At 41.9% G+C, this 25,345-nt stretch overlaps 1 protein-coding gene across 4 annotated transcripts in view; it reads left to right on the top strand.

Moving 5' to 3' along the window:
- Positions 1 to 25,345, top strand: part of mtmr2 (myotubularin related protein 2) — a 168,486-nt gene that overhangs the window by 81,844 nt on the left and 61,297 nt on the right. For all 4 annotated transcript variants that reach the window (XM_070891948.1, XM_070891949.1, XM_070891950.1 and 1 more), the window contains exons 4-8: positions 238 to 332; positions 11,493 to 11,603; positions 16,404 to 16,505; positions 20,743 to 20,826; positions 24,115 to 24,264. In XM_070891948.1, the coding sequence (XP_070748049.1) occupies positions 238 to 332; positions 11,493 to 11,603; positions 16,404 to 16,505; positions 20,743 to 20,826; positions 24,115 to 24,264 (542 nt within the window). The remainder of the gene's footprint in view (positions 1 to 237; positions 333 to 11,492; positions 11,604 to 16,403; positions 16,506 to 20,742; positions 20,827 to 24,114; positions 24,265 to 25,345) is intronic.

Here is a 25,345-nt window from a genome sequence, read left to right on the forward strand (position 1 = left end):
ATTTAATGTGGTTTGTGATTATAATTGGAAATTTGCCAACATGGTGTTGTAATAATTTATCCTGTGGCTGCATTTCACTGGCTATTGGAAAATTTGTAATTTGAAGATTAGTTTAGTTTGTGATAATGTTTCCTGGTGCATTGTGCATAGTGAAATGTAATCTGTTAATTTTTCAATGTAGTTGAATTTGCATGCAATTTATTAACAACAATCATCCCACTTATTTTGTCTTCACAGCCAAGGATGTTACTTATATTTGCCCTTTCACTGGCACTGTAAGGGGAACGCTGACTGTTACAAACTACAGACTGTATTTCAAAAGCTTGGAGCGGGTAATATGTTAAATCAAATTCCTTTGCACAAAGTTGGGAATGGTCAGTCATTTTTCCCCAATTTTTTTAACTTGGGAATTTTCACACTTTTGAAAAAAGTAAAAACTGGAGAGGGGGGAAGGGAATTCAACATGAGGAAATAAAAATAAAACTTAGATCAGGAAATAAGAATTTTTCTTACAGTAGAACCTTTGCAGAATATAGTGGCCCCTTTGTTGCATAATGAAAGTTGAGGGATCAATGTGGTAAAATTCCTTTGCAGGGAACTATAGACCAGTGAGCTTAACATCAGTAGTCGGAAAAATAATGGAATCCCTACTAAAGAATGGATAGCTAGCTGCTTGCAAGATGCAAAGTAGAGAATAGAGGTAAAGAGTCGCTATTCATACTTGCAGAAGGTGGGATGTGGGGTCCCACAAAGATCAGTGCTGGGACCGCTGTTGTTCACAATTTATAGTAACGATTTAGAATTTGGAATCAGAAGACCAATTTCTAAATTTGTGGATGACACCAAATTGGGAGGGATAGTCAGTGGAAAACTGCAACGAATTAGAAGAAGACAATAAGCTTGCAGAATGGGCATAGAATTGATGAATACATTTCAGCATAGACAAGTGTGAGGTATTACATTTTGGTAAGAAAAATAAGGAGGTCATGTATTACTTGGAAAATAACAATCTAAAGGGGTAGCGGAGCAAAGGAATCTGGGAGTACACATCACTAAAAGTTGCAATGGATGCCAATAAGTCCATAACAAAAGCAAACCAAGCACTTCGGCTTATTTCTAGAGGGATAGAATTGAAAAATAGACAAGTTATGCTAAACTTATATCGAACCTTGGTTAGACCACACTTGGGGTACTGTACAGTTCTGGTCACCATATTATAAAAAGGATATAGAGGCATTGGGGAGGGTTCAAAAAAAGATTTGCAAGGATGATACTAGAACTGCGAGGTTATATCAGGAAAGGATGGACAGTCTGCGTCTCTTTTTCTCTTGAAAAGAGAAAGCTGAGGGTTGACTAATAGAGATCTTTAGAGTAGAGAGGGTTTCCACCTGGGAAGAGCAAAACTAGAGGCCATCAACATAAGATGGTCACCAAAAAGTCCAATAAGGAATGAGGCGACTAGTATAGATACATTTAAGGGGAAGCTAGATAAGCATATGAGGGAGAAGGGAACAGAGGGTTATGTTGTTGGAGTTAGATAAGGAAGGATGGGGGAAGGCTTGTGCGGAGCATAAACACCGGCATAGACCAATTTGGGCCGAATGGCCTGTTTCTGTGCTGTATATTCTATGTAAAATGTATTAATTGGGCACAGCAATTAAGACAAGTACAATACAATACACACAAAATATTAATTAAGAAAGGGAGCTGAAACACACATATCAGATGAAACTGCCCCATCCCTTTTAAAAGAAAAAAAAAGACATACATTCATATAGCGCCATTCCTGATCTCTGGATGCCCCAAAGCGCTTTACAGCCACTGAAGTACTTTTGAAGTATAGTCACTTTTGTAATGTAGGAAACGCGGCAGCCTTTTGTGCACAGCAAGCTCCCACAAACAGCAATATGATAATGACCAGATATTCTGCTTTTGTTGGTTTGATTGAGGAATAAATATTGGGCAAGACATTAGAGATAGCTTCCCTCCACTTCTTCGAAATAGTACCATGGGATCTTTTATGCCCACCTGAGACAGCAGACAGGGCCTCAATTCAATGCCTCATTCGAAAGATGGCACCTTCGACAGTGTAGTAATCCATCAGCACTGCACTGGAGTGTCAGTCTAGATTTTTGTGCTCCGGTCTCTGGAGTGGGACTTGAACCCATAACCATCTGACTCTGAGGCGAGAGTGCTACCCACTGACATTTACCCATTTAACCTTAATCCTGAATTGTAGAGCTTAAAGTAGGTGCTCTTCTCCGAGTGCATGCAAGTCTATTTTGAAGTGATAACCAAAATTGTACTGAAATCTGTGTAGTCTGAACAGTGCTTTAAAAAGCCTCAGCATAACTTCTGTAGATTTTATACTCTCTGTTCTGGCTATGTATTCCAACATTCTATTGTTTAATTTCATTGCTTCTCCACATTGTCTCGGCATTGAAAGTGACAAATTTGCTCTAGCTTGTAGGTCATCTTCTCAGAATCTCGTCCAAAATTTTATTAATTTCAATGTATTTTTTGCCTACTATGCAATATTTTGCATTTGTCAGTATTAAATTAAAGCATCTCCCCAGTTGCCTAACAGATCTAAAACCATATCCAACTCATTAACTACATCCTCCATGACTATTCACTGATTTTTCCTGTTTGCTGTCAGTCTTAACTGAGGTAAATACACAGCAGTGGGTCTTCGTTGTGACATCATTGTACATAAAAGTTTTCCATTATCTCTCTACTGACATTATGACATTGTTGCTTCGGGCACACTGTTCCCAGTTTATTGGAAACAGGCTAATGAGGTGCCCATTTTCAAAAAGGTGGCAGAACTAATGCAGGCATCTACAGCCCAATCAGTCTTGCATACTGAGTAAAATAATAGTATCTCCTATTAGGAATAAACTTGAGGATTACCTACACAATAACCTAGTAAACAGCTATTTCAGAAGGGGAATGTTCTACCTGACCAATATTCCTGATTTTTTGAATAAATGGAAGTGTATACTAAACTTCTTTAAAAATTAGAAAAAAAAAACGACCAGTTAAACTGATAGAAGTGGGGAATTGGCGTAAAATTTTGGAAATGATAAGGAACTGGCTGAAAGCGGAGGGTATTTGCTGAGCGAACTTAATGTTAGTTGAGGGAGGTATAAGTGAGCAGTCAGGGCCCGCTGGAAGGAGTACTTCGAAGATCTCCTCAATCGAGACTCTGCCTTTGACTCATGCTGCGGGATAGAGTTCTCGACTCTATCCCGCAGCATGCTACCCGCCACCACCTCAGTAAGACCCCAACACTGCACGAGGTAGAAAAAGCCATAAGACAGCTTAAAAACAACAAAGCTACGGGTGCGGCTGGAATCCCTGCTGAGACATTGAAGTATGGTGGTGAGACACTGTTGGCGTGAATACATGACGTCATCTCTCTCATCTGGAGGGAGAAAAGCATGCCGGGAGATCTCAGAGATGCAGTGATCGTGACCACCTTTTTTAAAAAAGGGGACAAGTCCGACTGCAGCAACTACAGAGGAATCTCCCTGCTATCAGCCACTGGGAAAGTCGTTGCTAGAGTCCTCCTCAACCGTCTTCTTCCTGTGGCCGAGGAGCTCCTCCCGGAGTCGCAGTACGGATTTCGCCCCTCCGGGGCACAACGGACATGATTTTTGCAGCGAGACAGCTACAGGAAAAATGCAGGGAACTGCGCCAGACCTTATACATGGCCTTCTTCGACCTTACAAAGGCCTTTGACACACTCAACCATGAGGGTCTATGGAGCATCCTCCTCCGTTTTGGATGCCCCCAAAAGTTCGTCACCATCCTCTGCCTGCTCCATGACGACATGCAGGCCGCGATCCTTACCTACGGATCCATAAGAACCCAATCCATGTCTGGACTGGTGCCAAACAGGTCTGCATCATCGTCCCAACCCTCCTCAATCTTCCTCGCCGCCGTGCTCTACCTCACAGTCAGCATGCTCCCCGCTGGAGTGAAACTAAACTACAGAACCAGTGCGAACCTGTTCAACCTTCGCTGTCTCCAGGCCATGTCCAAGACCACCCCAACCTCTGTCGTCAAGCTACAGTACGCGGATGACACCTGTGTCTGTGCACATAAAGGGGCTGAACTCCAGGACATAGTCGACGCATTTACTGAGGCGTACGAAAGCGTGGTCCTTACGCTAAACATCTGCAAGACAAAGGTCCTCCACCAGCCTGTCCTCGCTGCACAGCACTGTCCCCCAGTCATCAATATCCACGGCGCGGCCCTGGACAACGTGGACCACTTCCCATATCTCGGGAGCCTCCTATCAACAAGAGCAGGCATTGACGACGAGATCCAACACCGCCGCCAGTGCAGCTTTCGGCTGCCTGAGGAAAAGAGTGTTTGAAAACCAGGCCCTCAAAACTGCCACCAAAACTCATGGTCTACAGGGCTGTAGTAATATCCGCCCTCTTGAATGGCTCAGAGACACGGACCATGTACAGTAGACATCTCAAGTTGTTGGAGAAATACCACCAACGATGTCTCCGCAAGATCCTACAAATTCCCTGGGAGGACAGACGCACCAACAATTAGCGTCCTCGACCAGGCCAACATTCCGAGCATTGAAGCACTGACCACACTTGATCAGCTCTGCTGAGCAGGCCACATAGTTCGCATGCCGGACACGAGATTCCCAAAGCAAGTGCTCTACTCGGAACTCCTTCACGGCAAACGAGCCAAAGGTGGGCAGCGGAAGCCTTACATGGACACCCTCAAAGCCTCCCTGATAAAATGTGACATCCCCACTGACACCTGGAAGTCCCTGGCCAAAGACCGCCCTAAGTGGAGGAAGTGCATCCGGGAGGGTGCTGAGTACCTCGAGTCTCATTGCCGAAAGCATGCAGAAATCAAGCGCAGGCAGCAGAAAGAGCATGCGGCAAACCTGTCCCACCCACCCCTTCCCTCAACGACTATCTGTCCCACCTGTGACAGTCTCTGGCTCTCGTATTGGACTGTTCAGCCATCTAAGAACTCACTAAGAGTGGAAACAAGTCTTCCTCGATTCCGAGGGACTGCCTATGATGATGGAAGTGGGGTGCCCCTGGGATCAGTTTTGGAACCCATACTGTTTCTAATTCTTAGTTCTTAATTCTTAATTGTAATACTTAGATTCAGAAACTCGATGTATATTGGTCAAATTTGCAGATGATACCAAACTAGGGAGCGACAGTTGATTCTGAGAAGACAGTTCAGAAATAATGTAATGAGTTAGGTCAGTGTTGTCCAATAGAATGTGCTGACTAGCCATGGATGTGGTTGTGGCTACACTGTTTTAGCCATATGCGCTAATAGTTTTTTTTAAATGCCTTACATACACACAAAATATAGGTAAATGTACTTCACATGTACATTTACTTAACAAACAGCTATCACCATTCCGTACTCCAGGAAGTAAAGCACTCGCAATATTTAAAAAAACACTTGCACATTCTGCTTTTTGTCTTCCCATTTTATCAACAAACACACAAAATTTACACATGCATGCAGAATGGGTATTGAGATGTCATGCGAATGAGTATTGAGATCACATGTCCAATGATGGTATTGATTACTCATTTTTATGAACTAATCTAGAATGCAATGAGCCATATCTAGATTTCCAGTTAGCCATATTTGGCTAGTGGCTAACATATTAGACAACACTGAATTAGACAAAACATTGAAGTTGCAGAATAGCAGTTGATTAATACAGACAAGTAAAAGTACTGCACATATATAGTAAAAGTGGATATGACATAAATATTTAATGAAGAAGCAATAGTTTTAAGGATGGAATTGAGAGGGATCGAGTAGATGCAACGCTCAATATGCTAAATCATTGTGAAGCACCAATCAGCAAAGTTGAACTATATAGTGACGAACCAGAAAACGCAGTCAGAGGAAGTCATGCTGAAACCTTATAATGGTCTAACCAGAGCACACCTTGAGTGTTGCGTCCAGTTATGATCACCCAGACAAGAGGAAGACATTGCAGCTTTAGAGATATGATGAGAAGAGCTGCAAGACTGATTCGTAGGATGAGAGGAATGAGTTAATCAGGAGAGACGGGAGAAACTTGGGCTTTTCATTCTTGAAATGAAGTGACTGAAGAGTGAACTTGGAGGAATAGAAGATAGGATATGGTTTGAGAAAGGTAAATACTGAAACCTACTTCAAATTAAACCATGAAAGCAGGACAAGAGGTAAAATGCAAATTTAGGATTGATGTTGGAATTCTTCGCACAAAAACATGAAATGGATTTCCAGGTAGGGTAATGGCACCAAATGCACTGGAATCCTTAAAGGACTGTCGGGCCCTCCTAGAAGAATGAGCAAAGATGCACCGAATGGCTTTCCTCATCCACATTGTTCTTGTCATCTTGTTACTTTCACTCACTGCTATTTTATACATTGTTATTTTTGGAGGCTTTTGTCAAAGTTTGGCTGCAGATTTTTAGTTGTTGGAATTGTAATTTTGAAAATGGAAATTTCTCTATTTTTGTTTTACTTGGAGGAAGAAAGTTAGGATGGGAGGCAGGCTAGATAGCAACAGAGGCAAACTACCCTTGCCCATGAAAATATACCCATGTAGAGGCAGTTATATTTTGAAATGTCTGAGGAAAAAGGTTGTTGCAGGCTTCACTTACCGAGTGAAGCAGTGATAGAATTATGCCATATTCTGGAATCAGTTGTCAAGCCATTCACTGTGTATGCCATCTGTGACCATCAAAACAGGTTCATGCAAGTAAATGCCTGCTTTCCAGGTAGCAACCCTAATAACTTTATTTTAAAGCAATAGTGCCAGGATTATTTAAAGGTGAAGGCAGCCAGCATGGATTATTACTAGGGGACTTAAGTGGTCCGCGACAGCCCTGGCTCAAGATGCCATTGAGACATCTACAAAAATCAGTTCAGCACAGATATCATGAGGTGTATCTAGTCACCAAGATCATTATTGAATTTGCTATGCACATTTAGAAGCATGCTTCAGATGCCTGAAAATAGTATACTGGTGTCATAATAAGCCCTGCCACAGTCTCCAAGATCATCGTAGTTTGTTACATGCTGCACAACTTTGCCATGTAAAGAGGCATAAGCATAGAGCAAGGGGAGGAGGAGAAAGACACCCAAGCATAACCAAGAGCAGAACAAGGTGAATACCAGGAGCCAAAAGAGATTTCTGGTGAATCACCTTTACAAGCAGCAAGAACCATATGGCAAGCCCTTGTTGCCGAAAGCTTCACCAAAGCTCCCCCATCTGCCAAATGCATGAAATCTCTTTTCCACATGTGCATAGTGCAGTGACTAAATGCCTCGAATATCTCCATTATCATGGATCTCATTCCTTTTTTCTACTGTTCCACACCATCCCAGAAAAGTCTCGGCACAGTTGAAATCCTATTGGTGATTTGTGTTACTAATGCCTAGTGTTTCTTGCCCAGGTGCTTTCCCTTGATGAGAATGTATGTTTTCTGTTTTCTTAAACCTAACTTGGGACTCCCTCAATGGTAAGAGTAAGTGAGGTCGCTGGCTGCTAACTGTCAATGGGAGCCTTTTTGGATTGAAGGGACCTGGGTCAAGGCTCAGCTATGTTCAATGCTGCAGTGACTGCCTGGTTCTGCTTGTTTTCTGACACATCTAATGTTATTCGAGTGGGTTGATTGGAGAGGTTAGATGTGGCATTGTCCTGAGAGGTGACAGCCTTGTGTGTCTTCTCTAGGTAAGCCTCTGCTAACAGGCACTTCCTCATCATCCCCATTGATCTGTGTGGAAGCAGTTCTGTAGCAGCAATGAGGGCAGTGAAACCCAACATAATGGCTCTCCATCTGATTCATCCGTATGTTGAATCTGGACAAGACTACCTCTTGTACATTGGAACCCAAGAACAGCAGCAGTTTGAATATTCTTGAGAGATATGGGGACTGCAGATGGGACCTCTGTTACTAGGGCTCTATTGCAGATGATGGAATTGTATTATACTGCCTGGTGGACTTTACAGATAGATTTAGTGGACTCTTGCATACTTGTTTCAGACCTTGCAAGGTGCTTGGTACATCCTCTGATGACTGCAGAAGATGTCGATCAGATAGCATCCTCCTTTTAAAGGCAGCACCCATGAGATGCATGTGAGGGCTCAGCAGCTAAGGAAGAATGTGATCTGGCCAGCAGGTTTCTGTTTTTGCCCCGCCTCCATTACCTGCTTCGGTATATTTCTATCCTGTACTTCATCTGGCGTGTCCACTATAAACTGGCACACAAAATTCATCATGGTGGACCATTGATACAGGTGTTTGCCACAGTGAAGTGAATGGTGCTAGTTTCATGGGTGCTGCTGGGCCTGTGGCTTGTTCTTCAGGGACACCTGTAGAAATGAGAAGTGTTAAAATGGTAGCTAAAATGTATCACTGAAACAGAGCTTACATTGCTAATAGTATGTGTTTTGGTAATTTTCCTTAGTGTGTGTGAGTGAGTAAGGGCAGAAGGGGTGGGGACGAGAGAAGAGAAAGAATAATCAGAGAAGGATGGTACCAGACCTCGGTTTTAAGGCATTCTCTAGCTTTGCTCTAGTTATGTACAGCCCTATGTCCAATATCGCCTGTTTATACTGACTGTGAAAAGCTAAAAGCAGTGGAGGTCCAAAGAAACTTGGTCCAGGTACATAGATCATTAAAATGTCATGAATGGGTACAGAAAATAATCAAAAAGGTTAATGGAATGCTGGCCTTTATATCTAGAGGAGTAGAATACAAGGGGGTAGAAGTTATACCGTAGCTATACAAAACCCGAGTTAGACCACACCTGGAGTACTATGAGCAGTTCTGGGCATCACACCGTAGGAAGGATATATTGGCCTTGGAGGGAGTTTTCAAATTATTATGGGGAGCAGAAAAGATAGATAGAGAGAAACTATTTCCACTGATTGGAGATTCTAGAACTAGGGGGCATAGTCTTAGAGCCAGACCTTTCAGGAGTGAAATTAGTAAACACTTCTACATACAAAGGGTAGTAGAAATTTGGAACTCACTTCCGCAAACAGCATTTGATGCTAGATCAATTGTTAATTTTAAATCAGAGATTGATGGCATTTTGTTAACTAAAGGTATGAAGGGATATAGGCCAAAGGCGGGTATATGGAGTTAGGTTACAGATCAGCCATGATCTCATTGAATGGTAGAACTGAATGCCAAAGAGGGTGCGCCGTGTTTGCTGCGCTAAGTCGAAAAGAACCTCACACATGCATCTAAAATGGAGCAGATCTACTCCTTCCTGCAGCAATTTCTCCTTCTCTGCCCATCAGCAACTAATCATCTCCTGTTCCTTAACTCAAGTGTGTTTTATTTAATTACTCTACAATTGTCAGTTACTCCTGCTGAGAATTAAACTTGTGCTATTTCTCCTGAAATACTGATGATTGCCAACACTTTTGCTCAGCCTGCCTGTGCTCACTGCTAAATTTGACTTTCTCATTTCCTGCCTCTATGTCTGCCAATGGATCTTATTATTATTGTTAATAATAACAAAATATGCTCATTAGTCTTCAGAGCTTTTGCTCGACTTTTCAATTTAAAAATTTGGGAAATTTGTTTAGAATTTGTCAAAAAAACAAAAAAGAAGAATAATGTATAGTTGAAAATTGTGTTGCAGTTTACTGATCTGCTCCAGTCCTATCTAGCTCTTTTTTAGCTAGTTATTCTGTTTTTGAGAGAATGCAACCATAAATCATTCTAATTGCAATTTATGAATAACCTCTGAAATATGCTTTTCATATTCCTCAGAATATGAAGAAGGCCCTCATCTTTGCTCCCTCAAGTCCAAGGGAAATAGACTTGAATGGACGTGGCGCACAACTGGTTTAGCCATTCACCATCAGATCTGGCTGGACCACATGAAGCATTATCGGGTCCTACTCTTGTTTGCCAAAACTGCTCACTATTCCAGGATCATTCTGGAATGCAAAGATAACCTCCGGCTACTATTCTCTACTGCTAACCGTCTTCTTAAACCCCTCTCCCCTCTCCCCTGTCTCCATCACACTCCCCTCCAACAAGAAGTGTGAGGAGCTCATGGACTTCTTTGTCTCAAAGATTGAGACCATCCAATCAGCTGCCTCTGCCAGTTCCCTTCTTTCCCCTAGCCTACCGGGCCAAATGTCCTCTGAGGTCCCCCCCCTACCCGAGCCCAGAACTCACATTTCTCTCCAGTTTCTCTCTGATCTCCCCTCTTGACCTCTCCACGCTCATCTTGTCCATAAGACCCACTTCCTGCTCCTTTGACCCTATTCCCATTAAACTGCTGACCACCCAACTTCCTTTTCTGGCTCCCATGTTAGCTGACATTGTTAACGGTTCCCTCTCCGGGTACTGTCCTCCTTCAAATCTGCCGTCATCAACCCTCTCCTCAAAAACACCAACTCTTGACCCCTACTGTGCTTGCAAGCTACTGCCCCATCTCCAATCGCCCTATCTCCAACCTCCCTGAACGTGTTGTCGCCTCCCAAATCCGTGCCCATCTTTCCCAGAACTCCCATGTTTGAATTCCTTCAATCTGGTTTCCGCCCCTGCCAAAGTACCGAAATGGCTCTCATCAAAGTCACAAATGACATCCTTTGTGACTGACAAAGGTAAACCTAGCTCTACCTCACCACTATTTCTCTTGACCTCTCCATGGTCTCTAAATTGACTACTCCAACACGCTCCTGGCTGGCCTCCCACATTCTACCCTATGCAAACTTGAGGTCATCCAAAACTCGGCAGCCCGTTTCCTAACTCGCACCAAGTCCCACTCACCCATCACCTCTGTGCTCGCCGACCTACATTGGCTCCCGGTTAAGCAACGCCTTGACTTCAAAATTTTCATCCTTGTTTACAAATCCTTTCATGACCTCACCCCTCGCTATCTCTATAATCTCCTTCAGCCTCACAACCCTCCGAGATGTCTGCCCTCTTGAACATCCCTGATTATAACTGCTCAACCATTGGTGGCCGTGCCTTCAGCTGCCTGCGCCCTAAGCTCTGGAACTCCTTCCCTAAACCTCTCCGCCTCTCTATCTCTCTTTCCTCCTTTAAGACGCTCCTTAAAACCTACCTCTTTGACCAAGCTTTTTGGTCATCTGCCATAATTTCTTACCTGGCTCGGTGTCAAATTGATTTGTTTTGTCTTAAAACATCCTGTGAAGCATCTTGGGACGTTTTCCTATGTTAAAGGCGCTATATAAATACAAGTTGTTGTTTAAGAGTGGCTCAACAACTCTACATTTTGGTGTCTTATTTAAATTCCTAAATAATCTGCACATCCCTCAAGATAAAAGAATGATCTGATGGTTTCATACTCTTAAATTATTGGTGTTTTGTGCATGATAATTTATCTAAATTTTGCCCCTTCATTATTGTATAGTGTTTTTATTATTCACCCGTTTAAAGTTGAAGTGGCTTTGTTCAAGTACTCCTAATTGCAGTTTCTTATCATTTATGTAGGACCCACCTTTTGTTCTTGATGTTCCCCTGGGCGTGATCAGCCGTGTTGAAAAGATTGGTGGGGCATCCAGCCGAGGGGAGAACTCTTATGGTCTTGAAATCTTCTGTAAGGTTAGTACTTGAGTTGACAATGTTGGTGAGTTTACTATTTTTTGGTTTTTACATTATCTGCTTTAACTAATTATTCTGTAGGTATTGTGCAATAATAATTGTTGGGTAGGTTAATTTAACATTTGTTTTTGATTAAATCGCTACTCCATAACGTGCATTTTTGTGCCTCACCAGTGAATGTATTTCAGGAGTTCTCAACTGTGGGTCTGCGCCCCATAAAGGGTCCACGAGAAGATTTCAGGGGGTCTGCCAGTTGGTTTGTCCCATCATTATACAGGGGAAACTTGTGATGTTTATGATTTAAACATTAGTAGTCTCCCCTGTGTATTGAGACAAGTGCAATAGTCTCTGCATATGCACAGTCTTGGTATCGCTGTCAATTCAGGTTCTTACCATTGGACACCACTTGTATGGTTAGACAAGTCCCTCTGCGAGGGCCGAGGTAGCGGAGCTGTCCTTTTAACCCCATTGTAATGAAGCCATATCGGCACGCACTCTAATTAACATCACCACTAGTGCAGAGGGAGATCTGCTGACTAGGGAGGAAGCAAACTGTAAATGATGTAAATTAATAAAACAGAATTTGCTGGGAATACATAATAGGGCCATCGGCATTTGGAATGCAACATGATTGTCTAATTAATAAAATTTTGACTTGGATCCTTCCATTTAGGTATCGGAAAATAAACAAGTTCCTTCTACAGCTGCTGCTATGTTGCTTTCTTGCTGGCTGCTAACGTATGGTTCTCCTGGAGCTGGTGGCAACAACAGCAGCAACAACTTGTATTTATATAGTGCCTTTAACCAGGGCCAGCCACCGAGGCACTAAGGCCAGCTATTGGGGAGAACCAATTTAATTATTTTTAAACCAGTATCCCAGCTACCAGCCTTGGCAGATCCAGCATGTTTACCTTGCAATTGCTGCTGGCTACACAAGAGCCACGTCAAGAAATGGCAAGAAACCAATATAAAAGCAGCTTCTTGGACTGAACCAAGTGCAAAGGGGAGGGCGAGTTCAATGGCTAAGAGTCAAAGAAATAAAAACAGATTATGCATGAAATACACCTCGTGAAGCAAAATAAGTCAGGTTAATGCTCTTAAGATGCAGCAACAACTTAAAGCTATAATGAAAAACTAATGATGGCCAACTTTCAGCGTTCACCATCATTACCCCTCTGAAACTGAAAGTAACTTCAGGGTTTAGCCCATGCGTAGATAAACGTGGAAATCCTGAAGTTGCGGTCAGTCGTTCACTGCTACGTAACAGGTTGCGCCATGGAACTCTCCATAGCCATCAATCAGTAAAATCAGTTGAACTGACAAAAACGTAAGCGTTTCCGATCTAATTGCACTATTAAACACCCCTTTAAAAGTTAAGCCTTGTTAGAAAAGGTGTAACTGGAGTTTTAACGGCTTATTGACTGCTGAACAACAGTTCTGGCCCTGAAAAACACATTTTATATTTATTACATGTCAACTGTCTCCATTTATGATAGAAAATGACGATTTTTAAATAAAAAATATATATTTTAAAGTTTATGATATTTCAACTTCTACCTTAACCCCGTGTGCATGTTCCAATGGTTATTTCGCTCTCTGTAATTTTTTTTTACGTGAATTGAATCAGTGCTTTTTATTTTCTGGTTTGCTGCCGTTGAGAATTCCTCTGTGATTGGCTGCTTAGACAGTTTGATTATGTCACTGCTGCCCTTTTGACAACGCTACAATCAATTTAACATTGAGAAGCCTAAAGTTTTTGCCACAGAGATCACGAGATCTTTATGGGCAGCTTTCTTCATGGTCAGCTGTGGCTCAGTGGGAAGCACTCTCACCTCTGAGTCAGAAAGTTAGAACATAAGAACATAAGAATTAGGAACAGGAGTAGGCCATCTAGCCCCTCGAGCCTGCTCCGCCATTCAACAAGATCATGGCTGATCTGGCCGTGGACTCAGCTCCACTTACCCGCCCGTTCCCCGTAATCCTTAATTCCCTTATTGGTTAAAAATCTATCTATCCGTGACTTGAATACATTCAATGAGCTAGCCTCAACTGCTTACTTGGGCAGAGAATTCCACAGATTCACAACCCTCTGGGAGAAGAAATTCCATCTCAACTCGGTTTTAAATTGGCTCCCCCGTATTTTGAGGCTGTGCCCCCTAGTTCTAGTCTCCCCGACCTGTGGAAACAACCTCCCTGCCTCTATCTTGTCTATCCCTTTCATTATTTTAAATGTTTCTATAAGATCACCCCTCATCCTTCTGAACTCCAACGAGTAAAGACCCAGTCTACTCAATCTATCATCATAAGGTAACCCCCTCATCTCCGGAATCAGCCGAGTGAATCGTCTCTGTACCCCTTCCAAAGCTAGTATATCCTTCCTTAAGTAAGGTGACCAAAACTGCACGCAGTACTCCAGGTGCGGCCTCACCAATACCCTATACAGTTGCAGCAGGACCTCCCTGCTTTTGTACTCCATCCCTCTCGCAATGAAGGCCAACATTCCATTCGCCTTCCTGATTACCTGCTGTACCTGCAAACTAACTTTTTGGGATTCACGCACAAGGACCCCCAGGTCCCTCTGCACCGCAGCATGTTGTAATTTCTTCCCATTCAAATAATATTCCCTTTTACTGTTTTTTTTCCAAGGTGGATGACCTCACACTTTCCGACATTGTATTCCATTTGCCAAACCTTAGCCCATTCGCTTAACCTATCTAAATCTCTTTGCAGCCTCTCTGTGTCCTCTACACAACCTGCTTTCCCACTAATCTTTGTTACACTGCAAATTTTGTTACACTACACTCTGTCCCCTCTTCCAGATCATCTATGTATATTGTAAACAGTTGTGGTCCCAGCACCGATCCCTCTGGCATACCACTAACCTCCGATTTCCAACCCGAAAAGGACCCATTTATATCCTGACTTTCTGCTTTCTGTTAGCCAGCCAATTCTCTATCCATGCTAATACATTTCCTCTGACTCCGCGAACCTTTATCTTCTGCAGTAACCTTTTATGTGGCACCTTATCGAATACCTTTTGGAAATCTAAATACACCACATCCATCGGTACACCTCTATCCACCATGCTCGTTATATCCTCAAAGAATTCCAGTAAATTAGTTAAACATGATTTCCCCTTCATAAATCCATGTTGCGTCTGCTTGATTGCACTATTCCTATCTAGATGTCTCGCTATTTCTTCCTTAATGATAGTTTCAAGCATTTTCCCCACTACAGATGTTAAACTAACTGGCCTATAGTTACCTGCCTTTTGTCTGCCCCCTTTTTTTTTAAACAGAGGCGTTACATTAGCTGCTTTCCAATCCGCTGGTACCTCCCCAGAGTCCAGAGAATTTTGGTAGATTATAACGAATGCATCTGCTATAACTTCCGCCATCTCTTTTAATACCCTGGGATGCATTTCATCAGGACCAGGGGACTTGTCTACCTTGAGTCCCATTAGCCTGTCCAGCACTACCCCCCCTAGTGATAGTGATTGTCTCAAGGTCCTCCCTTCCCATATTCCTGTGATTTTTGGCATGGTTTTTGTGTCTTCAAGTCCCACTCCAGGGACTTGAGCACACAAAAAGCTAAGCTGACTCTCCAGTGCAGTGCTGAGGTAGTGCTGCACTATTAGAGGTGCTGTCTTTCAGATGAGACGTTAAACTGAGACCCCGTCTGCTCTCTCAAGCGGACATAAAAGATCACCTTGCACTAATTTGAAGAAGAGCAGGGGAGTTATCCCTGGTGTCCTGGCCAATATTTATCCCTCAATCAATATAATAAGATTATCTGGTCGTTATCGCATTCCTGTTTCTGGGAGCTTGCTTGTGCGCAAATTGGCTGCCGCATTTCCCACATTACAACATTGACTACAATCCAAAAGTACTTCATTGGCTGTAAAGTGCTTTGAGACGTCTGGTGATCGTGAAAGGCTATATAAATCCAAGATTTTCTTTCAACGGCGATCGCTGTCACTTCGTCATTGGCCGCAAATTCTGGGCCATTATAATTTTAATATGCGTTTGCTAATCCATGAATACTAAACACTTTAAATTGAGAAAACGATATCATTGTAATAGTTAATAAACTGATTTGAAATTGTTATTTTTGGGGTAGACAATTAGTATTACAACAAAAATTAAAATGTTGGTAGGGTCAAGCAACTTTGATTTTAATTATTAACTTATCCACCATTTTTTGTAATATCAAGTAATGCAACATTTTGAAAATGAAAGTGTCAGTCATGGTATTGTGGTATGTTACATTGTGATTCAGCGCACACATTAGCAAGGTGCAGGTTGACATTCATTTGTAATTTTTGACTTGGTGGTTCTCCTGTTGTTGGCCCTATTATCTTGGGGGTGCATAGAAAAGAGATGATGTGGTTTCTGAAGCAAGGAAAAATGAGAGAAGCCACCCTGAGGTATTCTCTGACTATATTTCCAGTAAATTCAAGAATAGCATTGCTTGGAATGAGTTGCTTGGAGAATGATGTGTAAGAAGGGGATATTTAACAGTAAAGTTGCTTATTAAAAATGGCATGAAGAAAGAATACACTAATATTTCTGTGATATTGCATCTTTTATACATGAATGTAAGTGTGAGCATAAATGTTCCATGGAGTTTGCAAAATAATTGCATTTTTGCTAACTTTTTAAAATACATAAAACATTACAGAACAGTACAGTTTTAATTTTTATTGAGCAATCGGAAAGAAATGTCCATTTTTAAGAATCTTCTTTCTACTGTTCAGTAACAGCATTTCCACAATCCAATAATCTGTATTTGCATTTGCAGGATATTCGGACCATACGATTTGCGCATAAACAAGAAGGACATACCAGACGATCCATCTTTGAGAACTTAATGAAATATGCATTTCCCATATCCAATAACTTGGTATTGCTCATATTTAGTCCATAGTTGTCTTTGCATGCTTTCAAAAACACAGTATATGTGATCTAATGCAAAGGAGATTTTGCTGTGAAATGTAATTTTTGAGTTGCTAAGAATTTGCTCTGTCATGATTATTTGTGGCATGAAAAGAAAGTAATAGTGAAAAATGGGGCATATTTTAGCACAGTTGCAAATTAAATTTTGTACTAAAATTTGTACTGGTTAGTTCTATTGGGCTCACAATTGCCCAGGAGTTGCTCTTTTTTTTTGAGCAACTTGATTTATCTGGAGTATCTTAAAAATCCCCATTTTGCACATTCAATTTGCGCCAGTGTAAGTGAGTTAGTTTGGATTTTTTTAGTTTAGTTTAGCTTTTTTCAAAAGGGGGTGTTACCAGCCACCTATGCCCATTTTGTCCATTTAAGTCACTTTGGACAGCTAATAGTTACTCCAAACTAACTTAGGTCAGCGTATGTGGTCACTTGTGGCCGCACAGAAAGCCTTGCGGAGAGTTAAGAAATCAGCGCAGGTAGGGACATCGGAGGCAGAAGTTAATGACTTGACTAAAGAATGTGAATAGGATCAAACAGCTATACAGGACATCATATGATAAACTTCGCAAAGTTAATTTACTATACAACAGAAGCATTCATGGAAGCTTAAATTACAAAAATAAAAAGTAAAGAGGCAAAACATATTTACATAATTTTTTTTCAAAATATCCAAATAAAAAATAGAATTACCTCCTTGTAATTCTTATGTTCTTATATTCTCCCAGCCGCCTAAGTTCACCCACCATCAGCCTACCCCTTACAAACAACCCTATCTCCCAGGGTCGGGGATCAGACCCTCCAGGATCAGAACAGCACCTGGGGTCAGAGATCGGACACGTCTGGGGATCAGATCTTCCCTAAAGGTCGGGGATCAGAACCCCCTACCCCATGAGGTCGGTGATCGAGCCCACCCTGCGGTTCAGAATTTTCTCCCACCCCTGCCCCTGCTTGGGCCCTGCACCAACCTGCTTTTTGGGGCCTTCTACCCCGGGAAGGCAGCGGGCCAGCCTGTGCGGGAGGCCACTCGGTCTGGGATAGGGGCGGGACGCATCAGGTAACACGCAGTGGCACGCACACCGAGGCTGGGGGCAGGAGCTACTGCGCATGTGCGCACACTCCCAACGGGCATGTGGAGAGCTGCCGGCACTGTTTCTGGCGCAGAGCCCTAGCTCCCCCAATCGACTGACCACGCCGCGCCAAGCCCCGGAAGAGGCACACAGCGGCCAGAATCGGGAGACATTTTATCGCCGCCCTTTTCAGCCCACAAAGTCGGCGCATCTCTGGTTAGTGCGCTGAAAAAAGGGGTGGACCAATTTTGAGCCCATTGTTCTAGAATATAAACTACTAAATGCAAAGCCCTAGTGGGGTACTTTGGCAGCATGAACATGTAATTTGGACAGGTGTATTTGTAACTATATTGACCTGTGAAATGAGCGAAGAATGATGATCGAAAACCAACCTAAAAAGGTAATTCATGATACATAGAAACATAGAAAATAGATGTTTGGGTTGCTTTTTTTCCAGGATTAGATTTCGAGCTAACTTAAACCAACATCGTTATTATTGGTATATAAATAACAAGCATTAATACTTACGACTGATAAATATAGTAATGATGAAGATTAGGCTGCCAAGTGGGAAATAGCACTTTTCTTGCATCGCTCGGACTTGCTTCAAATCTAACCAATACTAATAGGATTAGGTATCCTTGCTTTACTGACTAAGGGACTTGTATGAAATTAGTTTGGGTAGTTGCTGATGGGTGCAGTCTTACACGACAAAACTATCTACAAATTACCACAAATATGGTAATACCACTCAGATTATAATGATGACTGAACGAAGAAATAGAAAAATCCACAGAGATGGGATGCTTTTCTGGAGTTGGAAATCGAGGCACGTTGAGACCAAGTAAAGGAAACTTTACTTGCTGTGCATGAACTGGAAAGCTTGGTGTTGGAACTGAAATAATTTTACTCCAGTATTGACCATCCCCCTAAGTTGATGAGTGCACAAATTCAACACACATCAGTAACAATACAAGAGGAATGAACAACTTATGCAAAATAAGCTGAGCATTTTTAGTGCTGCCGGTCTCTGCACAAATTACACTTGGAATTTTTAGATTTGATGCCCTCCTCCCTGCAATGTTAAATGAATATCTAAACCTACTGTTACTAATGCTTATGATCATATTTCTCAGATCTTAACTGAGATTTAATGTTGTTGGACCAACTTTCATATTAAGACACTGACATGAGAAATGACTTATTCTATGAAGCTGCATAAGCATTTTGATTCCAACATCTTGGATTTTCCGTTATTATGGTGTAAATCGGACAGCAACTTCCGGTGTCTGCACTTGCACAGTTAAATGCAGAACACAGAAAGTTGCTGTCCGATTTGTCTTGCTCCATCAGCAGCATCGCTACACCGGTACCTCGCTTAGAGACTCAGCATTAACATATATGTAAGGGTGTGAAGTTACTGTCGTTACCCACTGAATATGCCAGAAGAAGTTAGGGTTGGTGCATTCAGGTGTACAGGGATTTTTAATTGCATGATAAGTCTTAAATACTGCCAAACAACCTCTCTGGCACTGAAAATGTAATTTTACAAGTGTGGAATCTCATTCCTTCAGAATTTAATAATTGTTGGAGATTTTAAAACATTTTTAAATTTACTTTTTCTTTCTGTCTCATCTCTCTTCCATCTTTCCCTCTCCATTTCATTTTGCTTTCTGTACATGATTTTACAATGAATTAAATATTCTAATTTATACTTCCTGGTTTAGACTCCGACTGTCTCAGTGAGGATTCTTCAGTCTGATTGAATGAAGAATCACGCTGTTGATTTTCCTGCTCGCACATGCCATAGATCCTCTGTAGAGAGCGCTGCACTGGATCAGATGCCCGATGACAAAAGTCTGTAAAAAGTCTGTGGGCAGCTCTAAGCATAGTGAATGGCGAGCACCGTTTCTTTATCACTGGCTGCAAAATCCAGGCTAATATTTGTTTGTGTTGGGTGTAAATTTGCCACATTTCCCTGTAGACCCTAACCAATTTTGTCTAATCTATGCCATCAGCATCACAGTTGGCAATGGATTTGGGAATGTTCCAGTGGTACATTTCACAGATTGTAAGATGTAATTAAACTGTAAACAAAGCATTGCTGTCCAACATGATTCCAGGATTGAATGAAAAAAGCTCAACATTATGTTGCATGTGAAAAGAAGATGGAAAAGTTAGGAAATGCAATATTTTTATTCCATTTCTACATATCCTTTTTAATTTTTTTTTAGGAAGTATATAGTTTTGAAAATGAGACATGCAGAGCCATTCATTTTGGCAATTAAAATGCTCAATCATGCTGTTAATTTGTTTCCACTCCCTTCGCCTTCAAAATCCTGCATTCTTGTCTCGTTTTTTCCACCTGTCCCATCGAAGTCTGATCTCAACTATTGTCTGTGGTCCTATTGTCCATCAAGGGAGAGATGCACTAAGAAGAGATAGGGCTATTTAACTACAACATAACTGGAATGCATCGATTGGATATACAGGGAAAAAAATGTAATCAAAATCTTACCAGGATCTGAGAGCCTTGGTGCAATCTCAACACACGAGACTCGAGTTCACTTGTCGAAGGATAATATAAGTTAATTATTGGTGGGTTTTTGTGCGAGGAATGGGGAAAGAAAGTTCTCCTGTTTATTTTCTCTTGGCTTCCTTTCCGTCTTTCTGTCTGTCACCATGATTCTTTCCAGAAGCACTAGATTACCTTGGCTGAAGGCAACACTGCGGCCACCAATGTCTCTTTTTTTCCCTAACAGAATGTGAAGCAAGATTGTTTACTATTGATTTCCTATGTCTGACATGGAACTGCTGTTACAGTGCTATGTTGAGAACCAGTGAAAACTGTCCATTGAAAGCTTGAATGATAAGAAAGGTGGCACTTTACCTGGCACATCTCTGATTTGATTGACTTCCAGCAGGAACTATTGAGCTGCCTATGATCTATGAAGATTGTTCCGAGTTAATATAGTAGGACAGTAAAACATGAGAGGACAGAACAAAACTGTAGTAATTTGTAGGCAAAATGAATTTAAACAGCAGTTTGCTCATCGAGAACTGTAGGCCAAATTGTAACTGTGTCACTCTTTATCTGACATTCTTTTTATATTTTTCCAGACATTATTTGCATATGACTACAGTGAAATATTTCCAGAGGATGGCTGGAAGGTTTATGATCCAATTGCAGAGTATAATAGAATGGTAAAGGCCTTTAATATTGAATTACTTTATTTAATGTGTAGTCACTTGCAAGTTGTTGGAAGTTTTTTTGACCTTTTGAAAATAGTTCAAATCATGTATGTATGTCTGTGATGGGATCTATAATTTCAAAGTTCTATTAGTCTTCATTGTGTAATTGATTCTATTTTAGTTAATGATATTTGAGTCCACTTTCTCTAACCTTTGGCTGCAAAGTTGGGAAATTACTTGAGTTTGAGTTTTGTTGTGGCCGGTGAAAGCCCTAAAGTATTTACATTTTAGCACTGGAAGATGTTTGTGGGGTACCATTTTCTGTGTGCAGGTTATAATAGTATTTACAGTGTGACAAGCTAATGGAAATTGTTACATATTTGCTAATATCCCACATTTAATGAATATCGAGTCAAGTGAAAGTAATGAGAAACTGGGAACTGCAATATGTAATACATTGTGGATGATTCCAATGACTCATTAAACTGAGAATCCTAAATATATTTCATATCCACTGAAATGTCACGATTATGCCTGCTATGTTTCACTGTGTGGCTTTATGGCCTGTCATGATGTCTGTTTTTAGAAACACACGGTCATAGATATTTTAATTGTTTAATGTGGTTTCAAGACAGAATGGCCTAGAAATTGAATTGCGCCGCATCCGCTTTTCAGATGTGTAACGGGGGTCCAGTGTGCCGCATGCGCACTTGTCCTGTGGTAGAAGATATTGAATCAGGCAGCTTGTAGGTAGCCAGAAGGATGCAAAAAGCTAATTATAATATTGTATGAGTCCTATGCTGGTTGTAGGACCCTTTAATGAAATTGGTCTGCCCCAGCACCTGGCTCGTCACATGATAAACACGCCTAACAAATCAGGCCGCTAAGGTCAGCAAGGACCCTGCAGGAGCACTATTTAAAGGGCCCATCTCCTCCATACAGGTTAGTTGTTGGTTTGTGCTTTTCAACTTCGGAACTTTTTTTGGCCATTTTCTCCATTCACTAATGACTTTGAGAGTTCTGGGAACAACTTTGTGCTGGAGTGCTTGTCTTTATTGGAAATATTTTATTTCATTCATGGGGGGTCTGGTAAGTAGGTTTGTCTTTAGGGCTGAAGGAGGAAGGGGAGCAGCATGAAGAGGAGGAAGAGCAGGAGCCACAAAGACCTCTAAACCCTCGTTGCAATAGCTCTTAGAGAACAACTAATACAAGAGTGCTTCACTTGAATCATCTCTCCCCTTCCCAAAACACCTACAGTCCCACAACCTTTATAACCGCCGTCTTCACAACCACCATCTGACTGCCTTCCTGCAGTCCAGCCTCGTGGCTCTTTCCCTCATTTGACCTATAACTACATCATCACATCCAGAAAAAAGAATCTTTACTGCAGTTCAGTTTATAATTGCATAATTAATTTGCTGAATTAAGAATCACCCTTGTGCAAACTCTTGATGTTAGTCCTGTGAGCTCATTTACATATCCTTGTATTCCCAAGTGTATTCCCAGTGGCTACAGCTTGGGAGGTAGGAGGCTGCTGAGTTTCCATTCAGAACAATTCAGGTTGCTGTGGTGGATGACCTCGAGTAATTCTGGGCCTTGAGGGCTGGACTACAGCATTTTGGCGTGGACTAAGGAACTCTGGTCCAGCTGGCTGTGTGACACAGACAAGTGCACTGGCAGAGTGTGTGGTGGGGACACACGCATGCCATCATCCTGAGAGGGCAACAGGTTCCCATGGAACCAATACCACTCTACTGGGGCTGCGCCTCCACATTCAGCACAGAATGCAGGAATGATGTGAAGCTCCGGAAGCCCCTGTTGATGTTGGAGTCTGCCAAGATGGTAGCAGTCTGAGTTGCCATGGAAGCTGTCTGAGCTGGCCACCAAAGACTTCATTGTGGGCCCAACTGCCATGTTCATGGAGCTGACCACTCGCTCAGTGATTGACAAATGGTCTTCATGCTATGCACGAAGCCCTAACACAACTTGGAGTTGGATTCCTTCATGCCCTCATCCATTGTGTGCAAGTGCATTTAGCATTTCCTGATGTATGCCCATTGGCTTTCATCGGTAATTTGGGCATTCAAGGTCAGCATCTGACTCCTCTGCAGCAATTTCGCCCTCTGATGAGCTGACACCAGTGCCATCCTATCCCCTGCCCTAGATTCTGCATGATTGTACCCAGTGATTCACTATGGAAAGACCACTCCTCTAACCTACCCTCTAAAGTGCACATGCCAGTCTCTGAGCTGGTGAATGATCAAGTGAAGCTGCGTCTTCAGCAAGGCTGCCTTCCTCTTTCTCACCTACCATTGGGGTCACAACATTTTCAGCACTTGAAATGAAAGAGGGACAAGGGTTAGCTTTTAGTGTGAAAGTGAGCCGAGAGAGAGAGGACTGGCGGCTGAAAGCAGCTGCAGTTTGTCCTGCAGACTGCGTAGAGCAAGATAGAAGCTAGAAGAGAAAAATAGGCTAGTGTGAAGAAAACTATTGGAGTCATTGGGTTTGAAGCAGACAAAAATGTGCATGAGGATTTCAGCAGGTGAGCGGAGGTAGATTTGGGGCAAGCGATGTTGCAACGGTGGATATATGTCGTCTTTACCATGGAGATAATCTACCTCCGCTCACCTGCTGAAATCCTCATGCACATTTTTGTCTGCTTCAAACCCAATGACTCCAATAGTTTTCAGCCTGGCCTCAGTCCACTACCATCTACAAATTTCAGCTCATCCAGAACTCTGTATTCCATTCTGCATTAAGCCCTTCATGCCCAACACACCTGCCAATGTTCAACCATATTAGTTCCTGGTCTCCCAGTAGCTCAAATTAAAAATTCTCATCCTTGCATTTAACTCACTCTGTGACTTCATCCCTCCCTCTCTGTAACCCCTTCCAGCCCTAAAACACCCCTCCTCACCCCAAACACTATTATTTTGACTCTGGTCTCTGATGCATCACCCCCTCCCTTTGCCCTACCATTAGCAGCTGTGCTTTTAGTTACCGAGGCTCCATGCTCTGGAATTTCCTCCCCAACTCCCTCTGGATGACACTTCCCTATCCTTTAAAATCATTTTTAAAGCCCACATCTTTCACCAAGCTTTTGGTCATCCCTCCTAATGTCTGCTTCTTTGATTAGGTATTCATTTTTTTTTACCTTATGCCGCTATGAAGCAACTTGGGACTTATTATGTTAAAAGAATTCTATAAATTCAGGTTGACTATTAGATAACTATGTAGTAATGCATTTTATTTTATATTTCACCAAGAGGGGTTATCTTTAATTTCTGTCTATTACTTCAGGGTCTACCCAATGAAAGCTGGAAACTAAGTAGGATAAATGATAATTATGAACTTTGTGATACTTACCCTGCGATATTGGTGGTACCAGAGAATGTCCCAGAAGATGAATTGAAGAAAGTAGCAACTTTCAGGTCCAGAAGCCGTATACCAGTAAGTACAAAAATTATTTGATGTTGGGTAAGAATCTCCAGAATATATTATAACATTTTATAATCTCCTTAGTGTCTTAGCCCTATATTTATATAAGGAAACAGTTTCCTTAGGTGTGCCACAGACATTTCCACAGAAGTAAACAGTATGTATTATGTAACTAAGATATTGGTAGCCTGCATACTGAACCTTGGTGCTCGGCAAGTAATTCCTCATCTGGTGGGTTCTAGATCAGTTAAGCTATCCCCAGAAGAAAAGAGCAAATATTGTAAGGGAAATCAATCAGTTGCTTTTTCTGTCTGGCTGGTTAGGGTAGCAAAATTAGAGCATCAAATGGACTACCCATTCATTTTGATAATTGATTGGTATTTGCCTCAGGAAAAGCTAGGGAGATTGAAATAGTACAGAAAGATACAAGAGAGAACTCCATATTACAATATCTTTATTAATTTAGGCTAAATGGAACTACAAATTTTCCTCTGTGGTTGAAAACTGCTGAGATTCATAGAATCATAGAAATTTACAGCATGGAAGGAGGCCATTTCGGCCCATCGTGTTCGTGCCGGCCGACCAAGAGCTATCCAGCCTAATCCCACTTTCCAGCTCTTGGTCCGTAGCCCTGCAGGTTACGCCACTTTAAGTGCACATCCAAGTATTTTTTAAATGTGGTGAGGCTTTCTGCCTCTACCACCCTTTCAGGCAGTAAGTTCCAGACCCCCACCACCCTCTGGGTGAAGAAATTTCCCCTCGTATCTCCTCTAAACTTCCCCCCAATTACTTTAAATCTGTGCTCCCTGGTTGTTGACCCCTCTGCCAAGGGAAACTGGTCCTTCCTATCCACTCTACCCAGGCCCCTCTCCAGATTAGACTGTTTAAAATTTTGCTATTGAACTTGAAGCTGCCATGTTTTGAGATTTTCGGTGTAATAATATTTCAATCAGATTTCCAGCATTTGTTTTTTTTTGATTTCTGCTTTAATCTCTGTGCTGTGAGTGGGGCTTAAAAGAATCTCTGCTTTAGTATCACGATTCTTTTACAAATAACCTCCAATCAATTGGATTTACCTTCTGTGTATTTTAAT

Source organism: Pristiophorus japonicus, chromosome 10, assembly GCF_044704955.1.
Source record: "Pristiophorus japonicus isolate sPriJap1 chromosome 10, sPriJap1.hap1, whole genome shotgun sequence".
Lineage (NCBI taxonomy): Eukaryota > Metazoa > Chordata > Chondrichthyes > Pristiophoridae > Pristiophorus > Pristiophorus japonicus.